A 25,729-nucleotide genomic window follows, 5' to 3' on the forward strand; every position below is an offset into this window, starting at 1 on the left:
GACTTATAAATGTTATTATAGTTATATTTGTTCCTAATGTTGCACATCTACACAGATTTGTTTACCTTGCCTCAAAAGTAATATCTTGATATGTGAAACCATTTTAAATCTACAACAAATACCTAATGTTTTTCATTTTTAAATTGTTTTAAGTTATCATAAAAATAATAAACATGCAAACATATAAAAAGCTAAATAAGCCTACAGCAATCGCAAAATGAGAAAGGTGTTTTGTTATTAGATTTATTATTTTATGATTTATGGTTTTACTTGCTAAGAAAGTGTTTTGTTTTGTTTTTTCAGTGCATTGTTAAAAGTGCAAATACACACGTTTGTGTCAGGTTGTGTTTTAATATACCTAAAAATAAACTGGCTTTAGTTATTATAAAGCCTGTAACAATTTACAATGTACATTATGTCCCTTTTTAATGTACCTTTATATATATATAGTATATATTTAAGTTACAAAATATTCAAATTTTGATATTTGTTGTTGGATGGAATCTTTTAAAGCCATGTTCCCATTTAAATAAATGGAATTATAACTCAAATATTTTTCTGTTTGTTTACTACAACATCATGACCATCTCCTTGTTTCTACACTCACTATCCATTTTCTCAGCTCCACTGACAATAGAGGAGCACTTTGTATTTTTGCAATTACAGACACTGCAGACCACTACAGTGTCATTGAGAATGATCCACCTCCCATATCATACCGGTTCTATGTAGGTCCTGACAATTGAACAGTGTTGAAAGGAGCAAACAAATTATGCAAAGTGGACTACAGACTGTAACTGTAGAACTATAAAGTGCTCCTGTGTGGTCAGTGGAGCTGATAAAATGGACAGTGATTTTAATCTAGTGATCTGAATTGCTGTGGTTCCTAAATGATTCCACTTACACCAATGACTTGTTGCTATGGTGGCATCCTATTACATCAGTACAATGCTCAATTTCAGTGAGCTCTTTAGAATAACTTGTTTTACAAATGTTTGTAAATGTGGGCTGCTTTTTTGTGGGCAGGTTTTTGATTGTATACACCTGTAGCATACGACTGAATGAAACACCTGAATTTACTAAGAGTTCCCAATATTTTGTCCTTAGAGTGTGTCTCTTACAGAATTTAAACATTTACATTAGTAAAAAAAAAAATAAGGCACATATTTTTATTCTGAGGATTTTTCTTTTTTTTGATCCTGCAGTTTGGGCCAAAAAGGCAACATGTCTCATTCGAATGTAAGTATGTGAAAAGAATATGCGTACAGACTGTATACAAATTTCGAATGTCATTTAACAACAAAACAAAAGAGAAACATTTTCTATCATATTATTTCACTGAGGACTATCAGACATGCTTTTGTATTTAACACACTAATCTTACTTTAAAGAAATGAAAAGAATAAAATGTTGCTCTTATGATCATATGTGTCACCACTACAAAACGACTACATAGATGATTTTATAACATCTCTCAAAAATATGTACAAATCAATAGCTTGATATGGATCTCTTGGGAGTGTCAACTGGGATTCAGCCATAATTATATTACAAAGGTCATATACATCTGGATCACATGGCACTGACTGGCGAAATGTACATTCAGTTTTGCATGTATGAATGTCCTCATCTTCAGCTGAATGAAGAAAGTCTCTGGTTCCATACAGTTCTGGCAGTCCATACATTGTGTTTGGCCGGCCACTAGGAACACTGTCATTCTTTGATGGTCTGATGGTGTGCGAATCCCACACGTCTGCAGTGTCATCCAGCTCATCCTAGAAAAAAGGTTTTAAAAGATGTACCAGAAAACACCAAAATTAATTTCAGTATTACAATCCCTAACAATGTCCCTATTACTACAATGTTTAAAATACAAAGTACAATTATTAGACACATATACTTTTACCAATAAACATAACGTACAAACATCTCCAGTGCCAACTTTGCCTATTCATTCATTCATTCATTGTCTGTAACTCCTTATCCACTTCAGGGATACGGTGGTTCTGGAGTCTACCCGGAATCACTGGGCGCAAGGAAGGAACACACCCTGGAAGTGGTGCCAGTCTTTCACAGGGCGACACACACACACACTCACACTTATGGACACTTTTGAGTCACCAATCCACCTAACGTTGTGTGTTTCTGGAGCGTGAGAGGAAACCGGAGCACCCGGAGGAAACCCACGCAGACACAGGGAGAACACACCACACTCCTCACAGACAGTCACCCAGAGCGGGACTCAAACACACAACCTCCAGGACGTGCCGCCAACTTTGCACATTTATTAAATTTAAATATAACTTAAATATACGGTAATGACAAACACCATCTCCAGAAATGTGGGGATGCTGTGCAAATCATTCACCTATTTTGAATTTGATGCCAGCTTAGGGTTACAGAAAATTTGGTATGAGAGCATATTTACCTATGTGCTGCATCATTTTGTGTTTTATCCCAAAACGCTGTATGCTTGGGAACTGAGAAGACCAAGTTCTGTAGTTGTGAAATAACAATTTCACCATTCTTGCTAAGATTTCAGGTGCTTAACAGTTTGGGTGTCTGTTATAATTGTTTTCAGTGGGTAACAGGTCTGGATTAATTTAGCTCCTGGACTCTTTACTAAAGGAGACATGTAGAATGTGGACTGTCCTTCCAGTCACTCCATAACCTGTATATTTATTATTCAGCTTTATATATATATATATATATATATATATATATATATATATATATATATATATATATATATATATATATTAGTCCCCATTTTTAGTTCTGAAAGACTCTGCCTCTCTGCTTTTGTTGAAGTAACTGTCTACTGAACTACTGAACAGAGAAGGTTGTCTACTGGAACAATGATTTGAAGCAATGCAGTGAAATAAGGATGTTGGATTTTCAGCACCCTGCCTCATCCACAACTCCCCAAATCATCCCAAAAGTACTGGGTGGGACACCATCATTCCAGAAAACACATTTCCAGAACTCAATGCTGGGGGCTTTATATGCTTCTAGTTCCCATATGGCTTTATTTATGGTGACAACAGGTTTGTGTTTATCTGCTCCTGAGAGTCTTATTCTATTGCCAATACTTCTGTACAGGGACTAGACAAGTTGTGTACATTGGCACATCTTTGTCAGCAATTGGTGCAAGTTAAAGTAGCTGAATGTATTCATTAAAAGGGGTGTACACAAACAATTAGAAATATTTTGTTGTTTATTTATAGCCTTGCTAAAATAAATAATAAAAAAAAAATAACCAGCTTAACAACCCCTGTAAAAGACTGGCACCCCCTCCAGGGTGTATTCCTGCCTTGCACCCAGTGATTCTGGGTAGGCTCCGGACCCACCGTGACCCTGAACTGGATAAGTGGTTACAGATAATGAATGAATGAAGGAATGAATTAATGAATTTATACTATGTTTAACAGATTAGGATATGGTTTAGTCTGTATAAACTGTTCAGCCTCTTTAATCAAACACCATCTTAGCACTTATCAAATCAACACCCATCAAATAGCTAATTCATCAACTCACCTGTATGAGGCCCATGCAGGAGAACTGAAGAAGGCTTTTGTCCAGAAATTCTCCATCAAAGAGCCCCCTTTCCTTGAGGTCAGCAAAGAGAGCTATCCAAAACTGCATGCATTCTTTCCTTAAGAAACCCCACCAGCTTTCTATTCTCTGGTTGGCTGTGCTTGCTCCATCCAGATAGCTCTCTATGCTTCCATGGCGATTCCTTCTGAGGAAAAATTGAAAATCACGTACGTGTCCATTTTCTGTCCCACAGTCTCCTCTCACGATTTCTGGGCAGCCCCCCAAACGCTGAACTGCTTGGATGTAATAGCCTCCAACCAACCTTGGGTCGCTACTGGTAGTATAAGCATTCAGCCAGATTATTTTCCTGGAAAACCCATCTATACATCCATTGATGCAAATTCCATAATGCTTCAGCTTATCATAGGAGTCTAAGTGCCAGATGAAGTTTGGTCCTTTTGAAAAATAATTCCGTCTACACAGCCTCTTTGCTCTTCTGAGTGCGACCCCTCTGGGGTCTAACTCCTTGAGAATCAAACGGACATCCTCCTTTCTCACTCGAAGCCCATTTAATCTACATTTAGCATACATCCATCGGTATCCATGGAGTTGTCCCGAGCTCTGCAGTTGCGACTGAACGAAAGTAATAACACTATGTAGATTAGAGTAATCCTTCCTTCTAGAAAGTCCCATAGACCGCAACAAACGTTTCAGTTGGCGCTCCCCAATAACATATCCATGTTTACCGCTGAGAAGAGATGCAATGTCTTTATATTTCAGTCCAAGATCAAAGTAAAATTCAGCGAGCTGCTCCATAGTTCACCTGACACACACAGCAAGCACACAATCAAAAGTAAGCACAGTACTGTACCATACGGAGCCCACAAAGTATTTGCGAGGGAACGCAATTGTGTTTGCGAGGGAACGCAAAACGATTTGCGAGGGAACGCAATTATGTTTGTGAGGGAACGCAAACATTTGCGAGGTAACGCAAAACTATTTGCGAGGGAACGCAAAATCAATAGTGTTTTTTTATTTTCCCCCCAGTCCCTTTAGGGGCTCCGTAGTATTCCATATAAAGTTAACACATATTTTATTAATTTTTTTTAACCATATATCAGGTGGAGGGAAAATACATGCTAAGAACAGAATCTTTGATAGAATAAATGTTTTAGTAATATCTATTCTAGTCTTATAATTTAGTTTTTTATCTTTCCATTTCTCAACTTCTTCTTGAACTTTTTCTGTTTTCTGAGACCAATTTGCATCTACACAACCTGTGTTATCTATATAAATTCCTAAAATGTTTATTTTTTGGAATTCAGGAATGTTGATTTTGAATTTATTATTTGGATCTCCTATCCAGACACTTTCTGATTTATTTACATTTAATTGTGCCCCCGAAACTTGTTCATAAATTTTAAAATGATCGTAAATAATGTCTAACTCTGATTGAGATTTAATAAAAACTGTTATATCATCAGCATATGCAGTAATTATTATTCTTTTATCTCCTAATTTAACACCCTGAAGCCTCTGGTCTGTTTGAATGTTCATTATTAATGGACTTATAGCCAAAACATAAAGTGCTGCACTAAGTGGACAACCTTGTTTAACACCTCTATATATTTTAAACTGTTCAGTTAAATGTCCATTTACATTAATCTGTATTTTAGACTCAACATATAGACACATAATCATTCTAATAAAAGTTAATGGAAATTTATACATTTTTAACACTTCCCATAAATATTCTCTAGAGATATAGTCAAACGCTTTCTTTTGATCTAAAGCAACTATGTAAAAGGATTCATTGGTTTTAGTACAAACTAACTCTCTTAAAATACCTAAATTATCCCACATCAATCTTCCTTTAATAGCACAGGTCTGTTCTTTGGTGATAATTCCATCAAGAACATCCTGCAACCTATTCATAATAATTTTTGCATAAATTTTATAATCAATATTCATTAAAGTGAGATGTCTCCAATTATTGATATTTTTATCACCTTTTTTATATAATAGTGACATCACACCTTCATAAAAGGTGTCGTACATAAATCCTTGTTCCACACCTTCATTAAATACTCTAGTTAATAATTGGGAAATATCATACATACATTTGTTATAAAATTCAGCAGGTAACCCATCTTTTCCAGGAGACTTTTTTAAATTTAATTGTTTTATTGCTGTAATGACTTCACTTTCTATTATTTTGTCAGCTAAAAAATCATACTCATTATTATATTCAAAATTTAAGTATTTTCTAAAATGTTTATTATCTATTTTAATTTCTTTATACATCTCTTGACATAATATTTGAATAGATTTTCTAATCTCGTCAGGCTGATTAACAATTTTACCCTTTTCTGAATAGATTGATCCAATATAAGAGCTTTGTTTCCTTTTTGTGTATACAGACATAATTTTAGCTTTATTATGAATTTCCTCCATATTAGCACCTGCTAGAGTTTGTAGATTTGAATATAGATCATTATTCATTGAATCTATTTGTTCCCTCAATTTTGACATAATACTTTCATCTTCATCACTTCTCTTTGTACACTTTAATTTAATATATTGCATCATTGTTAAATTATATTTGTCATTTTTTTCCTTATTGTACGTCCGACATTTTCCTTTAAAAAAATCTCTTATCTGTGTTTTTAGAACTTCCCACAGCTCTCGATCATTTTTAGTAAAAATTTTTAAAGATTTTATTCTATCAATCTCTCCTTTTAAATCTAATAATACTGCAGGAATTTCTAAAATTTGTGTATTTAATTTCCAATAATTCTTTTTAGTTTCACCCTTTACATTTAAATTACAGATTACAGCTAAATGATCAGAATCAATAATCATTTTTGTTTTATAAGTATAAACTTCTAACCCTTTATTTATATAAATTCTATCAATTCTGGTCTTACAAATAGTACTAAATCTGGTAAAATCTATTTTATTAGGGTATAGTATTCTAAAAACATCAGAAAAATCTTGTTCTAACATCATTCTTTTTAAAAAGGGACCTTCTCTTCGTATAGCTGCTGGATTTATTGTTATTCTATCTATATCATCTGTTATTGTATTAAAATCACCACAAACAATTGTCAAAAAACCTGTACACAATAACACTTTCAATTTTTTAAAAAGCTGGATTTTTTTTACTGTACTTTGTGCTGTATAAACATTAATAATTCTCATTTTTCTACCACTGTGGAAGCAATCCATGCACATTAGTCTTCCAGGAATAATTTCTCTACTTCTTATAATCTGGAAATAATTATTATAAAATAGAAAACCAATACCATCTGCTTTGCAATCACCAACAGAAAAATAGGAGGGTCCTTTAATCCATAGTTTTCCTGTTTCATTAATATCATCTAATGTAGCTAATCTTGTTTCTTGAATACAAACTAAATCTAAATATTCTTTACTTAAGGATTCTAATTTTCTCTCCTTGTTTAATTTAGACTGAATTCCTCTTACGTTACAAGTGGCTATTCTAATACCTACAGTGGACATATTTTATTATGGATTTTGATTTCTTTTCTTTTTTAGAACACTTTTTTTGTTTGCATTACCTACTTTTCTTGGTGACAATTTGCGTTTTTTCTGTTGTAATATATTTCCCTTATTGGTGTCCTGTCCTTGATTGCAGATTGAAGATTTTCTAAAGTCAGTTGTCGGCAACATTGTAGAAGCAGGATCAATAGGAATGTTTTGTCCTGAAGATGGAGATACCTTTACGTTCTCAGAAGAGAGGTCTCCACTCGAGTCTTTATCTGATCTGGAAAAGTCCTCATCAGAACTTTCAGACGAAGAGCTGCTGCTACTGCTGTTACTACTGTCATCATTTGAAGATCCACTGTTGCTTTTTCCATCTTCATCCGCTTTTTGCACTTTGCTATTGACTTCATTTCCTCCATTCACCTGTTGATTTTGGATGTGACCAGACTCTTCTATATGAGAAGTTCCTTCTGCGTTCTGATCAGCATTTTATGGTATCTGTTCCTGTTCAGAGTCTTTGCTTCCAACTGCAACTCTTTCTTGTTCCATCTCACTTGGTATATTTTCTTGTTCTTGAGTAACCATATCTGAGAGTCTTGACATTGCTTTAGAGCGATTTACATATGATTTAGGGCACATAAAAAAATTGTGCCCTTCCGCACCACATAGTGAGCATATAGCTGTTTCTCTACATTCTTTTCCTTTGTGGCCAAAGGAACCACATTGCCAACATTTAATCTTCCCACAATCTTTGGCCTGGTGATTTTCCTCTTGGCAAATAAAACATCTTGCCACTTGGCCTTGATATGATATTTTACCATTGTGGGGGCCCAAAGATATGGAGTTAGGAATGTGTAATTCTCTGCCATTACTGTCTCTCTTAAGTTTCACTTGATACTTTCTGATGCCATACCATAAACCAAACTTGTCGACTGGTTTGACTGCAGGTTTCAAAATATCACAAAAACGATGCAAGTATGTTTCAACATCTTCGTCTGAAATTCTCCCCGTCCAAAACTTGACAATGATTGTTTTAACATCAAGGCTTACAGGTGAGAAAATCTGAAAATCCTCCCACTTTTTTGGGTTATTTCCATAGATTTCAAGAAAAATACGAATACCTCGTTCATTTCTGAAACACAGCTCGAAATCTCTCCTGTTTGGAAGGCTTATGAAAGAATAAATATCTTCTGCATGGAGCCAATGAGACTGGAATATCAAATCGCCAACAAAGTCTCTGTTAGGAGGTTCACCTAAACCAGTAAAGGTGATTTTCACCCAGTATTTAACTTGGCGTTCACTATGTGCCTTGTGAGATGCCATAATGGCACAACCGCCGAAGCGGTGTCGTATAGCTTCAACAAGAAAGTATCACTAAAAAAAATATATATATATAAACGGGAGAAACAATAATAAACTTGACGTTAGACTGCAAACACCGCGAGGTGCTGCAGAGTACAAGCACTACTTGTCTTTTTTCCCTGATTCCTCCCAAGTACACATCTCTGCAGGCCGGAAACCAGCAAGTGGGGGATCTAGATGTTTTGTGGGAAGGCGAATGTAGGAAATGCAGCCTTTGTGTTTTGAAAAAAGGGCATAGTTTATCTCCAACAGAACTAGGTACCCTCCACTAGTTGTAGTTTAAAATATTACATTTCAGTGAAAATTAAATACATAGCACTCCTGATATTTTAATGATATATTTGTGTTAATCTGATCATGGGGTGAACTGCAGACTTATGAAATCCATTAGGTCTCTCATGTCTATGTAGCAGACTTGAAACTGCGCTGGTCACAGAAGCAGACACACACACACACACACACACCAGGGAGTGGAGATCTGGAGATTTATTCTGAATAAAACAGCATGGGGCACAGTAAACTCATGCAGTAAATCAGCACCCTCTCTCACCCTACACCATCCACTACGCTTCTAACGAATCCCTAATCATATAAACAGTTTCATATGAAGAGAATAAAATACACTGATGAGGGTTAATTTGTACCTGACCACAGATATGAGGAATTTTGTGATGCATGACCTCATCTACTCATTAACAGTGTCAAACAAGTTCCGTACAGAACTGTTTAATGCTGAGCTACTACAAAGAACTCAAAAACCCATGTGAGGAAAAGAGGAAAATAATAAAAAAATATAAATGAAATAATTACATGGATAAAATGTAATATTTTGATCGTGTAGTGTTTTAAATACTACATTAGAGCCCGACAGATCTCAATATTTCATATAAACCCTTATTACAATCACACAACACTGAACATACCTGAATAAAACAGCATGGGGCACAGTAAACTCATAGTAAGCACACAGCACATCAGCACCCTCTCTCTCACCCTACACTGGTGACGCCAAAGAAATGTGACCGTGTTATACATCGCTAAATATCGTTCATATTTGACACAAAACAGACGTTCCAACATTTTCTCCTGAGATATTATATTACACGTAATCACAATTTCATTATTTAGTGGCTTAATACTGCATTCCTCAAGGAAAGAGAGCAGCAGGTCTCACCCGTACAGCTTCCACTGTGTTTCTAATGAATCCGGGGGGAAACCGCTGCATGTGCACTTTGAGTGTTACATTAATTAAGACCCCAGCTAAAACAGGTTCAGGGGGGAACCCAAAACGGTTAGGAAAATTTAACTTATTACACTTCAAGCATATAGTGACACACACACAAAAAAAAGAAATAAAGTTTTGGTGAAGTTCACAATAGCCATAATTAATTTATCACAACAAACAATATAATTATAAATAAAAATAAATAAACCAATTTAATCTCAGCTACATCTACAATCATTATTTTAATTTGATTACAGAATTATAGGACTGTATCTGTTTTGTACTCAGCACAGTATTGGATTATAATCAGGTTAAATGTGTAAACCCTTAAGTAACACTTATGGCCCACTGTTCAAATAAATATTTAAAGCAGCTCCTTTCCATTAATGGACAGTGGGAGAAATGGTGCTAATAACTTACAAACAGTCATAATATTCAGTAAACCTCCCATGACCCCTCAGTCATAGTGGGTGTATATGACACTAGAGTCAGTGCCTGTAGCTACAAGGTGAACTTAATAAGATGGAAACTCACTGTAATGTAGTTGTGGTTTAATGAATTCTGAGATAGTGGTGAAATCTTTCAGGAAATTTGGCTCAACTTAAAACTAAGAATATAAACAGACATTCAGAGAAGTTCACTGTAATTCATTTAGTTCCTTTACATGGTTTTAAATTATTCTTTATAGAAGTATGTCCTTGTTGTAGAGTATTATGTGTTACTCTTTGTGTTCAGATGATCACATATGATTTGATTTGGCATCAGTACCAGGTCAGTACCAGGTCCTGGAACCCCCTACTCAGAAAATTAGTTGAATCAAGTTTGTTTGAACAGGTCGAATAGGGTCAGAGTTGGATAACACTGGCTCAGACTGTCAGAAAGACTCCCTTTATTATTAACTGGATTGTGCATGTGAATTTGTAGAAGGACTATCATTCATTCATTCATTCATTCATTGTCTGCTTTTCCAAGTCAGTGTCGCGGCAGGTCCGGTCCGGAGCCTAACCGGAATCACTGGGTGCAAGGCAGGAACATACCAGTCCCTCAAAGGGTGACACACACACACTGAGTCACCAATCCACCTACCAACTCCTCACAGACAGTCACATGGAGTGTGGCTCAAATGCACCTCCTCCAGGTCCCTGGAGCTGTGTAACTGCATCACTACCTGCCTCACCACTGTGTCGCCCAAAGGGCTATCAATTTATTTTAATACAGTTCATTTATTCAGTTTCATTTATTTCAGAAATACACCATATGCACAAATATTTGAGGAATTTGTAACGAATGTATTCTACATTAAGTTGCACCCGTTACTAACACAGATGTGCACACACTGCCTCTCTGATCCCTGTAGAGAAACACTGACAATAGAACTGGATTCTCTGGAGTAGAGAAACATGAACCTAACACCAGGCGAGGAATATATAGCCCCCCAGCACTGAGCTGTGCTGATGAACCCATATTTACTGTCATGTCTCTTGTTAGGAAGTGAGTAGTAGCCTCTATGTGAGTAAACATTATCATTCTCAGTGTGGTCTCAGTTAAATGGTTATTCTCTTTATTTATTGTGAGAATTTCACACATTAATCCAAACACAAACAAGTCTGTGAATCACATGATGCTGAAAATGTGCTCCATATAATGTACTCAATGTTTACAAGGTACAATATTAACACTGAACACAGAACAGTTATTACATCGTCACCAGGCACACAGCTGTACGACAAAATACACAATAATCTAACACAACGTCCCAAAGAACTCACTGACATTCTCTTACACTTCCAAACAATGCTCAAACAGAGCGATCTGAGCTGCATTTGTTATAGAAATGTGTTAGAAGAAAGAAAATAACTAGGATCCCTGTTTTGTGCAGGGCATTTTACACAAAGCAGGACGTCACAGTGAACCAGACAGCCTAGGTTTCTAAAAGTATCAGACTATACACACTGTCTGAACTGTGGTGTATAAGGTCCCCTACAGTCTAGTATCTGTGCCTTAAGAATTGAGGTGAGGGGCCAGTTACAGTCCAGTTTACATGCCTTAAAAATTCTGGGGCATGGCGTAACCACAAACATCGCACTGACCCTGAGACCCTGCTCATGAACACAGAGATACCCTTCTCAAAACACTCATGCCGTTTCCGGGCCAATTACACCTCGCCGAGTCTTTGTCTCATCCGTCAGGCATAGGTTTGAATATAGGTCCAATTCCCACCCGAATGCTCAGCTCACGTCTGATTTTAAGTTGTTAAGCTGTGCACTAAAATTATCCCCAATTAAAGGTGTACTATTCTTGGTTTAAAAAATGTGAAACATCTTTATTCTATAAAATATTTTACTGTTCAATGATTTGCAAACAAAAAGCATGTAAAAAATGTAAGATAATAATAACAAAATTAAGAGAATATGACCTCTGAGAATATGAACTCTGATTACTAATAAACACTGGAAATGTACTGTCACAAAAACATGTTCAACAAGCACATGCTGAAACCACCTCATTCAAACTGCATCCAGAACACAAAATAAAAACATGTTTGTAGCTGACATGGGGCAGCAATTTCCAGGAGCTGTTATTACGTCTTTCCTTAGCAGAATTTATCATTTTACAAGAAACTAACATATTTATATATAAACGGAATAATTCATTGTTAGGCTACAGTGTTAGTTTTTCACATTGAGGATCTCCAATTTCGTTATCATCAACGATTGTTAGACTAATTGTATACAGCTGAGATGTTTCACCTTATATTTAAATGTTGTTCTCCATTCAGTATGTTGTTCCCCCAGTTGTGCTGTATATTGTTAGTCACAGCCACAAAGATTGGTCTCATCAGTCCTGTATTTAAAGATTTAAACTAGTGTTTTGTCATCTATGATGTAGTGGACGGTTAGTAATGTGGTGTATTAAAACAGCAAAAGGTTTTAAAATCCAGTGCTATTAAGTGTAGGCTACTGAGCAACAAATGAAATATCATAATGAATTTTAAACGGACGTATACTACTTGCATATGTTTCTAATTCTCTGTGCTTTGAGCTCCAAACAGATGACAATTATTCACAAAGGATATGAGAAGCCTTTTACTGTTGATTTACTGCGTCTACCATTCCTTCTCTTGTAAGGAAAGTAGTAGGAGGGTAGACATGGTTTGTTGTTTGGGTTTTATCACTCGTATGTACACGAACATGTGCTACTGCCACCTGTTTTGGTAAAAGAATGGCGTCCAGAAGTGCTGACACTAGTATGTGATGTGCAGGTGCCTTACCTGATGATGTTAGGAAATGTCTTTGTTTCCACAAGGTCCCAAAGCTGTGAACAGCCCCGTAAGTGAACCTGGAGCCTGTGGAGATGGTGACTGCCTTTTCTTTGGCTAGTGTGCATGCCTCAGTCAGTGCAACTAGTTCAGCAGCCTGTGCTGAAAAACTGGAAGGTGCCTGTAAACACAGTGTCTGTTAGTGTAACAACAGCAAACCCATGTTTTTGTCACACGTTTGCAGTCTTTGTAACTTGATCCATCTACATAGAGAATTAAATCAGGATTATCGAGTGGAACATCTTTCAGGTCTTGGAGAGCAGACGAGGTCCAGTGTGTGCAGACAGTCATGGGGCTCCCCTTCCTGTTCTGTGGGAAGGAGAGGAGCTGGGTTCAACACTGTACACCTTTTTACTGTAACATTTGTCATTTCTGTCAATAACGTGTGATATTTAGCCATCTGGCTAAACTGAGATGTGATGTCTGTTTTTCCCAGAAAGAACATGGACACTGTGTGTGGAAAGTGTAGGGTGATGTTTGCATACCCCACTATCTCTCTAGAAGCTATGACAGCCTTCTCTGCTGCTGATACTGCTCTTATGCAGTAGGGATAGCCCTGAGCTACGGTGTTTAGCCGTTGGTTTTGGTATGTGTGCGATTTCAGAGACTCTTCGCACACAGTGACTTTCCCTTTGCTGACAGATCATGTCCCAGATGTGTGACTGTTGGTTGCACAAGCTGCATCTTGTCCCTGTCCACTCTGTGGCCATTCTGTGCTCGGAAATGAAGCAGAGAGACAGTGTCAGTTACACAGGTGTACAGGAGAACATCTCAAAAGATCATCTACATACTGTAGAAGTGTACTAGTACCTGGGAAAGAGAGCTTAGCTCAGTTACCCCTCAGGGCTGTATTGAAAAAAGATTATTCAGCGTATCCTTGTGGGACACGTGTGAATGTGTGTGATTTCCCTTGAAAAGAGAAAGCAAACCAAAATTGAGAGTCTTTGTGCACTTTCAGACTAAAAAAAGCATTTTCCAAATCTATCACTGAGAACCACTGTGAATTTTCTGGGACCTGACTCAGAACAGTGTGCGGGTTTGGAACGTCTGGTGCTCGAGCGTGAATAGCCTTGTTTACTGCTTGCGAGTCTTGAACAAAGCGCCACTGCTCTGGTTTTTCCTGGAGCCATTGATTTTATTACAGACCAAATTGGAGATCTACAAGGTGAGTCCGGACATCCCATAATAATCCCTCTCTCCAACAAACTGGTCAAAACAGGGGTTATTCCATCGATGGCCTCCTTTTTCAGAGAATATTGAGCTGTGCACGGCCTGTAATCACTTTCTGGAGTGATTATTAATTCTGGAGCTCCTTTCATAAGACCATCATCATATTTGCCTTTGGACCACAGCCAAGGTTCAATGGCGTCTAGAAAATCTGCTTCATTACTGACGCTGATTTGTTGAGACAAAAGTGACACTTCAGCTCGGGCTGAGAATGACACATTTACTGTTATTCTGTATGTTTTGGACGTCTTTGAATATTCCCAATGTTCAATTTCACTAGGCTGCCCATCAGTGATTGTTAAACAAGTTAAAATGAAATTTGACATGTCTTTCCATTGTTTATTTTTTCCCTTTGCTGAGGAAATGTGAGGTACCTCCCCTCGAAACCACTGACTCTGATCTGAGGTTAAATTTACTGCGCAGTCCGTCCACTGCTCTCCAGTAAATAGAGTGTTTACAGAGACTAACTCACTGTCTCTACCTTGGAACACACACATTTGTTCCACATCAACAGGCCAGGTTTCCACACTAGCAGTGCAATGTAAATCCCCTGAGGTTTTCACATTATCATAATTAAATTTTGCCCGTAAATTATTTAAAAAGGGTAACCATAGGTTTGATTTTTCTAAACGCCGTCCCATCCACACGTGTGTAGGAATGGATAGAATTTGTGGCAAATTTAACATGTTTATCTCAATACCCTCCTTCATGCCTGACACTTTCATTCCTAATTTACACATTAGGTCCCCAGCTAAAATATTCACAATAGAAGGAAAGCATGTTTTAGGGCTGTGTCACTTCCTGCACGGTGACACCAAAGCTCGTCAGTGTAAGATTCCATTAAAGGAACTCCACCCACCCCCAATATAGATGTTTTCCTCCCTGATAAACGTGGTTCAGGGTGTAAGGATCCTGTTTTCAGAACAGAAATAGTAGCCCCAGTGTCAACTAAAAAAGTTAAAATTTGGCCTGCAATTTGTAATTCAATTATCGGCAGAGGGTTTTGTTAGAAGCATTTGATCATTTAAAACAATCTTACCAGCATCCTGATGTGTGTGTGGTGTGTGTTCTGATTCCTGTATGATTCATGCCTCCTCTCCCTCAAAACATGTGTCTCTCTCGCTACTGGTTCTCAGGACGATTAACAGCAATGTGTCCCACTTCTTTACAGTTGTAGCACTTGTATTGACAGAAGTCTCTGAAGCCAGTGCCACCTCTTCCACGTCCTCCACCTCTTCCTCTGTCCCCTCTGAAACCAGCCTTTGCCGCTTCCAGCACAGCACACTGCAGTTGGTGCTGCTCTCCTTCTCTCTTCTGTTGTCCTTTCTTCACTTTCTCATTCAGTCTTTTTTCGACATGCAAAGGCCAGGACGGTCTGTAGTCGTCCTGTGTCCACTTCCACACAGTCGTCTCTCACTTTTGTCTGAATGTCGGATTTCAAACCACCTAAGAAACGTTCTTTTAAGTGGCTTTCCCATGGGCTCATGTCGTTTCCGGGACAGTTAGCGGGTTTCTGAAGTCCTGAGCGAGCTTCGTGGAGTTGTTCCAGTTCATGTAGATAATCAGCGACAGTCTGTCCTTCTTTCTGCTCGCACTGAGACAGTTCGTCCAGATTCAGTCTGAACTGGAAACGCTGCTTCGATCCTTGTACAGAGGGCAGTCACTGAGACTCGAGAGGGTGATCCAGGGTGCCCCCCATACTGTACGTCTTCAGGAAAAGGAAGATCACCTTGTACTTTGGTCCTTTCCAGTTTCATCTTGTGTTCACATACTTCTGTCAGTTCATTCACAGAAGGTCTCCACCCGGTCACAAACTTCAGTCCTCCCTCTGAAATCGGAGGGAGATCTTCACATACAGTCTTTATGTCTTCCATTGTCCATGGTCTGAAAACATAGTCTGCCCCATCACCTGGATACTCTGCATTTGGAACGAGGTGCTCAGTCCCTCTGGGCTTTTCCTGAGGCGCTGCAGTGGGAGGAGGTCTTGCTGCTTTCTTTTTTCTGCATCTTTCTTCCAGCTCTCTGATTTGCTCTTCCAGGACTTTAGCACGTTGCTGCAATCGTTCAAACTCTTCATCCTTTTGCTGACGGAGGAAGATTCCTCTCATCTTTATTCCTTCTACCACTTTGGTGTTGGGTTGAGCTTGTGGGGGCCGGAGAGTAGCTGAGGAGGGTTGATAACGACTTCATCGCCAGCGTTCTCTTCTCCCTCTTCTGCTGTTTCATCTACATCATTATTTGGCTCGGGAGGAGGAGGAGGAGGAGGAGGCCAATCATCCAGGGATTCTTTCTGGAAATTCAAAAACTGAACACAGATTACTGTTTCTTTTTTTTCTTTAATGTGAGGTGTCTGATGTGTGTTTATGCTCCTGGGCCTTGTCCTTATCTGCCTCTTTCTACGCTGCCTTTCTCCACTCACCATAAGCACATGACACTCTGGTTTTCATGGGAAATTCCTTTTTTTGTTACTATTACAGTGCTCTTCAGCTTTATCAGACCTGTCTTGTTGAGCTTGTAATTGTTGTTTAAAGTCGACTAGTTCATTTCTATTTAATGTCCCCTCGGGGGGAAAGTGACAGTATTTTTCCACTCGTCTGATTGAACGCAGCTGTCTGGTTCCCTTTGTTTCGTGCCTCTATTAATTCACCAAAAGGAGGGTCATTGCAGTGCACTAATGGGGGCTGGGAAAGGTTTAATTTTCCCTCCCTTTGAATTATCTTGACCCATTTCTAAGATTTTTGGAGTGTCCAATAATTGAATCCCTTCACACAGACAGTATTCTACAGACGTCACACGTATAAACACTTTCTGAAATGCAAGATACTCACCAAAGAATTTGGAAAAAAAATTTCAACCACCAGTTTCTTTCCCGAGTTTCAGCACGTCAGGGGACGGGAGGTCGGTCCGTGTCCCATTCCTCAAACAGGTGAAATGGGGTTCAAGGGCTGATCATTCTCTTTTCCACTGGAACAGTGACAGTGTCAATGACAGTATTTCAAATGCCTAAGTGAGGAAAATACTGAAATAAAATGTAAAACACATGTTGAGATTTCCAACTGAGCAGGACTGGATTGATAAAAAATGTGAGAAATACATTACACCACATTGAACTAATCCCTACAAATATGGCTCAAATAAATCTAATAGAATTTCCTTATTGTCAGTAGAACATCAAACTTTAAATGTGGTTGGGTCACACTTGTCCAGTTTGTATCAAAGAAAAGGAAACTGTAGTTTTATTTTTATTTTATTTTCAAGTCTTACAAATGTATATGCATGCACTCACAGTCCAACCAATCACTTATTCACACAACCAAATATTCATAAAGTTGTCTGAGAAATGGGTTGCAGAACCCAGATGCATCAGTGTAGAACTCCAAAAGTTCCCGTTTCCAATGCCCAAAGTCTGTAGACAACAAATAAGAAACAAAAGCACACTCTTAATATCAGTTTATAACAGACAGTAGCACACCTTGCAGGTGACATTCTCTTAACACAACTAGCATGCATTTCTAAGCCTTACTAGTGATTTAACTGTAACAGTGTCAAAATTTGTGGTTATCACTCAAGTAAAAAAATCAAATGACCATCCGAGTGCCACGTGTAGCGTGTACAGAAACATACACCATATTCAGCTGATAGCATTAAACAACCTGAATGTAATCACCACGGACTGTTGTGTTTTTGAGGAAGGTATGTGAAAGACTAGATTATGTTTACCACAAATGTTTGAATTACATTAATATCTCGTGCCAGTAAAACACACTGTTTTCTGTTCATTTACAACTTACCAACAGCTAGAGAACAGAGCAGTCATCAACCTTCATCTGGACTGGAATGTTCTGTCAGAAAAGACATTTATAAAAATGGGTAACATACAATGACAGTGTGAGGAAGGAAAAAAATCTTGATGGGGTTTGTACCTTGTTTTTTGATAAACTTCTAGTGGCCAGGATCCAGTCGTGTTGAATCTGAGCTGCAAAAGATAAAAATATTCAGCTCTTTTGTATCTAAATGTAGGGCGCTCCAGACAGACAGCACAGAACTAGGACTGAACATCAGGACGACACACACATCACCATTCCCTGACGCTACAGACAACAGCCAAAGGTTTATTTGAAGGCCAAATTAAAATGGCCTAATTTGCCAATGTTAAAATTACAGTGTTCACAAAAACTCTCATTCTTAGATACGTAGATCCCACCTGCGTTATAAAAGGTATTGTTTAAGAATTAATATTTCAATCAGAAAAAAGAAATGACTCTGCAGAAAGCAATAAATAAGCAACAACAACAACAACACAACTATCCCCCTGTAAAACAGTCATCACTGCACAAAAAAGATGAACATAACTGGGCGTACAGCCAGGTATAGAAAACAGCATTTGACTAGAAGCAAACACATACAATGTGTGCCACAGTAGAATCTTTGTATAATGATATTTATCTATGACTAGTCATATTTACATATTATATGTCATTTGAGTATCAAGCAAAAACACTGACAACAGTTTAACAAAGTTTGTGATTATAGTGACTTACAAACTAATCGTTTTTACGTACCAACATAAGGGTTATATACTTCTTAAGCTAACTTCTGCTTCCCCTTGACATTTTCGTCTCATGGCGTGAATGTGAGCCGTATTCGGATTTAGGAGAGTAGGGAATGATTTTGGGACACTACCTCAAAATAGTGCACTATACAGTGAATGGGGCACAGAAATAGTACTGAACCTGGGCGTGGCATCTGACCTAAAGAGAGGGCGGGGTTTAATGTGTGTGTGGGGGTGGATATACAAACCAGTCTCACTGATCACATGCACTTTCAGACAAGGTGATCCGCTTTATTAAACTTTAAGTTTTTTCATCCATAAACAGGGAAAAGACTGAAACAAAGAAATGTGGCTTGTGCGTGTAGTCTTGTACGTACTAAAACAGCAGAGGAGTGAAATTACATTATCACAGATACTTGTGTATGATCTGTGTATAAATAAGTCTCTCACATTCAGACAGAAGGGCAGAGAAGAGGCTAACAGTTTTCCATTGGATCCTATAATGAAAATGCTAATGTGGCTAATAGAGTATAACTGATATTTTCTCCTTATTGTAAAACACTGTTGACACATGGCATTGGGCAAGAGTGACCTTAGGTTCAGGTGCAGTGCTCCAGAGCTTCATATATATTGTTTCATACTGAAATCACTCACTGTATTAGGCACATACAGTGTGTCTTAACACTCTTTCTCGTTCACACACACTCTGACTCTCTTCCCCTCAGGTGTCCAGACTGCTGCATAAGCGCGCTGAAGAAGCTGAAGTGAAGTTCGACTGTGTGTGTAGTGATGTGGACACAGCTCTACCGCTGTCCTCCATCATCTGCGCCAACCACAACCACCCCACGCTCATGCGCAGAAAAGAGGCCAAAGACTGTGGTAATCATTCATCTCCTTATTATACTTCTACAGTACAGGGACAGTGTGAGATGATGAGGAACTCCACTCTGCTCTGTGGGTGGATGCTATGGGCCCCTGCCTTCCCTCGTCACACAGCACAGTCCTGGCCAATGTAGTCACTTGTCAGATTAACATTTCAGCATTTACACTCTTCTCCAGAGCCTCTTACTAAAGTGCTCCATCATCCAGAGAACACACACTCACCAAGACAAACGGGATTAGAGTTCTCCACTGAACTAAGACCCCACTCTGTACAGGAGTCACTGCTGAACCCTAAAGAGTGTAATACACACAAACACTGCAACACCACACCACAATAATTACTGAGATCTGAGAAAGACCCCATTCAAGATGTTGGTAAGTGCAGGATTAGTGGTCATTTTATTGCAGCCGATGGAAGTGATCCACACAACAGACACGTTTTACCAGGACGTTTCTGTATTAATCAGCGTAGATTTTCACACCGGCCGCGTGCAGCACAGCAGTGGTAAAAACACACGTGAAAAACAAAGATATGCTTTGGGTCTGTTTTTGACTCATACCTCAGTGACATGCTGTGCTTCCTACAACAGGAAGTTTATCTGTTCCTGTGTCTAAAGTCATGAGGTCACACTTCCACATAGTCACCAGTGAGTGTGGACTGATATTAGGGGTTAATTATTTTCATGTGGGAAAAGGCTTATTATTTAAATGAGGAGAAATCAACCAATGCGCACGGAGGGAAAGAATGAAAGGTCAAACTCAAATACATCTGTCAAACAAATTCAGGTCTTATTATTTTTATATATTTCTTATATATCTTTACTGTTATGTCTTAATTTTTAATATTGAACACCACAGATTACACACATGATTGAACACAGACACTGGTAAATAACAGGCAACAACACAAAAATAATAATGATTAAAAAAAGTCAAATGACAATGGCACAGCATAATTTGTCATTGGTTGAAATTACAGCAATTGTTGGTAAAATCCTGTATTGGCCCAAGGCTAGTAGACAGCTCTGTCAGTCCGCAGTGATATCAGAGGAGCTGCTGGACTTCAGTTAAATTCAGGGCTTCATTCTCCTTCTGAACAGTTCCACACTCATTATATATATTATACACTCCTAACTCTCTGTGATGGGAGAATGAATTCAGACGCTTATTTTCCAGCTTCACCTTAAATGTTGCAGCAGCATCAGGTGCAGAATGTATTTGCTTCATCATTTAAGGTGGAAGTGAGGTAAAGGACATAATGCACTTAGACCACATTAATCTAAAATAATACACTGATGATCGATGTGTTTAAAGGAGAAATGTGGAAATCTGTGGGTTTCTTTGGACGCTGTGGAGCCTCTCACTGGTGATTCACAAGGCGTCATATCCCTGTGTTTGGGGTGTACTCAGTTTAAAAAGGCCCTGCCACCCTCTCACTAAACTTACATTAAACTCTTCAAACAGTGTCATAGAGACACCACATGTACATAGTTTTGATTGAGGACAAATGTATACCTTAGGTTCTGAGTGAAACGCTGGTTTATTTGATCTGAGATGTCTCTCTCCTCTCAGGGACGAAGCGGATGATCGAGGGCATTATCAAAGCAGGTGACGTGTGTCTGATCGTTGAGGACGTGGTGACGAGTGGCAGCAGTGTGCTGGAGACGGCTCGGCTGCTGAAGGAAGAGGGGTTAAAGGTGGAGGACGCCGTGGTGCTGCTGGACCGAGAGCAGGGAGGACGAGACATGCTCGAGGCCGAGGGGATCACCCTCCACCCGGTCTTTACCATCTCCACCCTGCTGGATGTACTGCTGGACACCGGACGCATCGACCCAGGTCAGTTTCTCTTCCGTTCTCATAGTCCTGGACCTGCAGCTCTCATCATTAGTGAATCCAGCTGTTATTCTCCATAGAAAACATGAGAGAACACTGGATGTTCTGAAGCAGCTGCACATGAGCCTGAGGTCACCGTACTCAGTGCTGTGTGTCAGCTCAAGGGGCAAAAAACCCTCAAGCTCTGGGGTGTGGGGCAAATAATAAACCCTCGATAAAACAGCAGCACTGTGAATAATTCAGTGTTTACTTTATAAAATACATCAAATACAATCAGTTATTCAGAATCTAATATCAGTTTTTATATGTTTAAATATCTAATATCAGTTATTCAGGATCAGTTACATTATATTCACTCTCATTAGTTAATTAACCCCTATCAAGTGTTCTGCTGTAAATAAGTGCTATTGATTACTCAGTATTAGTTATGACTGAGTGTTATTTTATAGAAATAATAGTAAATATAAAGTGATACCTTTATGAAGTTCTTATTAAAGAGTGAATAAATGTTGCCTGTTGCAGCCACACGCAGGAGCGTGAAGACTTTTATCAAGGGAAACCAGACCTTCACTAAACCACCAGGGAACAGCTCCCCCAGAGGCGAAGGAGATGATGTCTGAGGAGAAAAAAATGGACAAACAGCAGATTTGATTCAGAAGAATGTTGCCCTGTTCCATAAAGAATACAACAAATAAAACGAGAAACTTGCCTTTCCTAAAGGAAACATGAAATGGCTGTGCTGCTTGGATCAATCTTACACCCTCATTTTATCTTTCTTTTTTTGTCTCACACACACTGGGTAAGACACCTGTAGGGTTGTGACAAGGACGCTCAATGTGGTGTAATAATTTTGTTGTTTGAGCGAGTATTAGTCATGTCATAACGAGTTAATCGCAGACAATTTTCTTTGCACTGAAAACACATTGAACTCTATGGGAGCATAAACACTCCCTAGAGCCGAAGAAAAATTCATAACTGAACCCGTATTTTCAGACGGTCTCAAATGTACAGGAGCTAGAAAGGGGACATTTCTCTAACATTTAAAATTGAAAAAGAAGTCTCTAGGTGAAAGTATAAGGACGTTTATGGCGAAATGCTCGGCTGAAAAGAGGAAAAACGCTTTTCGGCGACCGGAAGTTATTCATTTTCAATGCGGCAGCTACACTGGGGTGTGTCTGAAATGATTCACCTGTTCACTCATTCACTGATCACTAGACTGTAGACTGTACTGTGTAGAACACTATATAGGGAACAGTGAGAGGGAACTCAGACACTCACTTATTCAGGAAACTAATTATTTTGACCTTTCATCATGGGACATGAGAAATGTGATGAGAAAAAAAGTTTGTATTAATGTATTCTGTCCTCATTTTAAAATATTTTATATAATTTTTAATGTAATAAAAAGTAATGAATAGAAACAATGTACGTGTTTTATTTCAGTGCTCAAGCTCCATTTATTCAGTACTCTTCACACACACTTATATTCCGTATTAATCAAAAGGTCCGTCACACTTGCAGTTCTGTTGGTTTTAGTAAAGATTATAGCCCTAAGACAGAGATGTAGTCGTTCTCTGACAAGGACTAGGGATCTGAGTCGAGCCGTTAGTTTGTCGGTGAATTCAAACGGTCAGCTGTAATTTACTGCTGTGGCCACAAGGCTACGCTGTTATTCAGAGAAACTAAGGACTGACCTCAGAACACCCAGCGCTGAATATTAGCGTTATAGATAACACATTTAAAATTTAAAATTAAAATACACTGCCCGACTTTATCAAGTACAAACTTAGAATGGTGTATACTTTTATTACGAAACCATACAATCTGAATGCATTTTTATTATTTTACAGTAAGCAGCAATTAACTAATGTTTTATTCCCAAATTGAATCTCATTTCCTGTTACTAAAGTGGTACACATACTGTTATCACACCTTTTAGAAACAAAACATCACTGTAACAGACAAACTGGAAATCTTCATATTATTAACTTTATTTTCACATGGAAGCACATAGAACACTGTCACCTCAACAGGAGATATACACAGCCCAAATCCACTTATTAAACAATTATAAGATTCTGACAGTGATAAATGGTTTTATAGTGGTGTGTGCACTGTGTTTAGAGCAGCTTCAACAGACAGAGGAAAGATGGTCCCTGGAGCTGTGTGACATAGACACCACCGTGCCTCCTGTAAATATACAGTTTAATTCTTTAACTGAAATAAATTAACTTCTGTTGCTGACTGGGGCAAGTTTGTCTGAGAATGAATGAATGAACGTTGACCGTAAAGAGCAAAGATGTAAATAAAATATAGGAATTGTGTCCATTATCTCTTCATGGACGTGGACAAAATTGTTGATACCCTTCTGTTAAAGAAAGAAAAACTCACAATGGTCACTCAGATAATTACATATTACCCCCATCATCACTGCTTTCATTATCTACTATTACTATTATCAGTACACATGATCAGAAAAGCAGACTTTTGTGATGGTACAGGGACCTTTTGTCAATAATTTGTAGATTGACCAGAGGAGGATAGGTCCCTCCTCGTGAGCCTTGGTTCGTCTCAAAGTTTCTTCTTCATCTCTGAGGGAATTTTTCCTTACCCCTGTCGCCCCTGGTTTTACTGGATTTCTGTGAAGCTGCTTTGTATCGTTTGTAAAAAGCGTTATATAAACAGCATGGCTGTGATGCGGCACAAAATAGTCCGTCTCAGCCGTGCGGTTATTTCATGATAACACACGACCTCGAGTGTTCTACTGCTTTTATATAACAGTTCAATAATAAATCATGAAATATTTAAACTGTAAAAGTGATGTCAAAAGTATTTATGAAATTATTAAATCCTTCCACCAAATTGTAGTTCCTCAACAAGTAGCATGTTGCTACGTCACAGTAACGAACTCTACAGCTCTTCAGTGAGTCACTGCCCTCACTCTCCATTTATTTCAAGTTAAACGTGTTAATAACAACTGAGTATAATTAGTACGTGATATTTTTATCGGTATTTTATTCTCAAAGTACAATGAAGACAGTTTATTGGAGCAAAACATTAACTGAAGCTTATTAAACGGTGAAAAATGTGATAACGACAGCTGAGCTGCAGCGTAGAGAATTAGCAACGGCGTTCAGCGGACTGATACAGTGGTTGTGGGGGGAAAAAACGTGCTCTTATCTTATAGTGCTCTACCGGAACTAACTTGTATAATTTTTCAGTCTCACTATTTGTATTAGTGATGGGAATTTCGGCTCCTAAATGGCTCTTTGTTTTACCACTGGTACAGAACAATATTACCTACATTTTACATGACTATATGGACAAAATATTATTGTTCAATATTAAACATAATAGTGTTGTAATGGCCAATTGTTTTATGGCTGTCTTGTAATAACTCACTGATTGCACTCATACATTCAATTGTATAAATAACTGGATTTTTATTTAAACACCTTAATAAAAAAATCACTTGTAAACTCTGAAATACAGCCAATGGAAATAGCCAAAAGGTAGGTATTACAAAATAGCTTATTAAATTAAATAATCATCCATTTCTGGGAAATAAAATAAACAAATACTCTGCAAAGTGCAAAACAGCAGCATTCAACGGTAGTGATTAAAACACCCACAACTGTCAACAAACATTTAACCGATTTAACATTTTCTTCAACTATTTTTTGGAAGGCAGATTGTCATTCAGGAAAACCAAGTGTCTCAGCTCGGAGGGTTGGAGGGGTGGAGCTTGCTTGTTGTTCTCTGATTGGTTGAATGATAAGCCTTAGAAAAAATGGCTCGGTCGTAGACGGGAACCGGCTCTCATCGTTCACTCACAAGAGCCGGCTCTTTGAGCCAGTTCGTTTGCGACCGACACATCACTAATTTGTATGTGTGATGACAGGTTTACACCGTAAAGCAGTTAAACAATCTTCACTGCCGATCAGAGGTAGTCAACAGATATGACTCCATCATTTGAAGAATATTAAAAAATTATAACGACTACTTTAATCTAATAATGGACAAATAGATTCAAACCAATTTATAGCATGATTCTGTAGAAAACACAGACTATAACAGGTGTGTTACTTTCATTTAAACATCAGCAGACAGGATGGGAGTGAAACTGCTGGACACACAAACACATTTTTAGATCATTTGTCCTCCCACAGGAGCAGGAATATTCTGTGTTATGTGGTTGAATATAAATACAGAAAAAACAGAAATCATTGCCTACACAGGTCATTTCACTGCAACATACAGACAGCTCTCTTTTAGCCTGGTCATA

The 25,729-nt window shown here is 38.2% G+C and overlaps 1 protein-coding gene and 2 long non-coding RNA genes across 3 annotated transcripts; 1 reads left to right on the forward strand and 2 right to left on the reverse strand.

The window, feature by feature from the left end:
• Window positions 1–547: 547 nt before the first annotated feature.
• Window positions 548–16,130, reverse strand: LOC136664122 (uncharacterized). Its single transcript, XR_010795081.1, has 4 exons — window positions 15,217–16,130; window positions 12,903–13,071; window positions 3,538–4,360; window positions 548–1,775 (listed from the first exon to the last, which is right to left on the reverse strand). It is a non-coding gene; the product is annotated as an uncharacterized lncRNA (long non-coding RNA).
• Window positions 16,131–17,338: 1,208 nt separating this feature from the next.
• LOC136664210 (uncharacterized) lies at window positions 17,339–22,532 on the reverse strand. The gene is made up of 6 exons (XR_010795092.1): window positions 22,154–22,532; window positions 21,920–22,060; window positions 21,127–21,628; window positions 18,101–18,153; window positions 17,969–18,019; window positions 17,339–17,583 (listed from the first exon to the last, which is right to left on the reverse strand). It is a non-coding gene; the product is annotated as an uncharacterized lncRNA (long non-coding RNA).
• LOC136664209 (uridine 5'-monophosphate synthase-like) lies at window positions 21,188–22,085 on the forward strand. The gene is made up of 2 exons (XM_066641308.1): window positions 21,188–21,447; window positions 21,967–22,085. Exons 1-2 carry the CDS (start codon window positions 21,195–21,197, stop codon window positions 22,062–22,064), a joined length of 351 nt encoding a protein of 116 aa, XP_066497405.1. The 5' UTR covers window positions 21,188–21,194; the 3' UTR covers window positions 22,065–22,085.
• Window positions 22,533–25,729: the final 3,197 nt, after the last annotated feature.

Source organism: Hoplias malabaricus, chromosome 12, assembly GCF_029633855.1.
Source record: "Hoplias malabaricus isolate fHopMal1 chromosome 12, fHopMal1.hap1, whole genome shotgun sequence".
In the NCBI taxonomy this organism is placed as follows: Eukaryota; Metazoa; Chordata; class Actinopteri; order Characiformes; family Erythrinidae; genus Hoplias; species Hoplias malabaricus.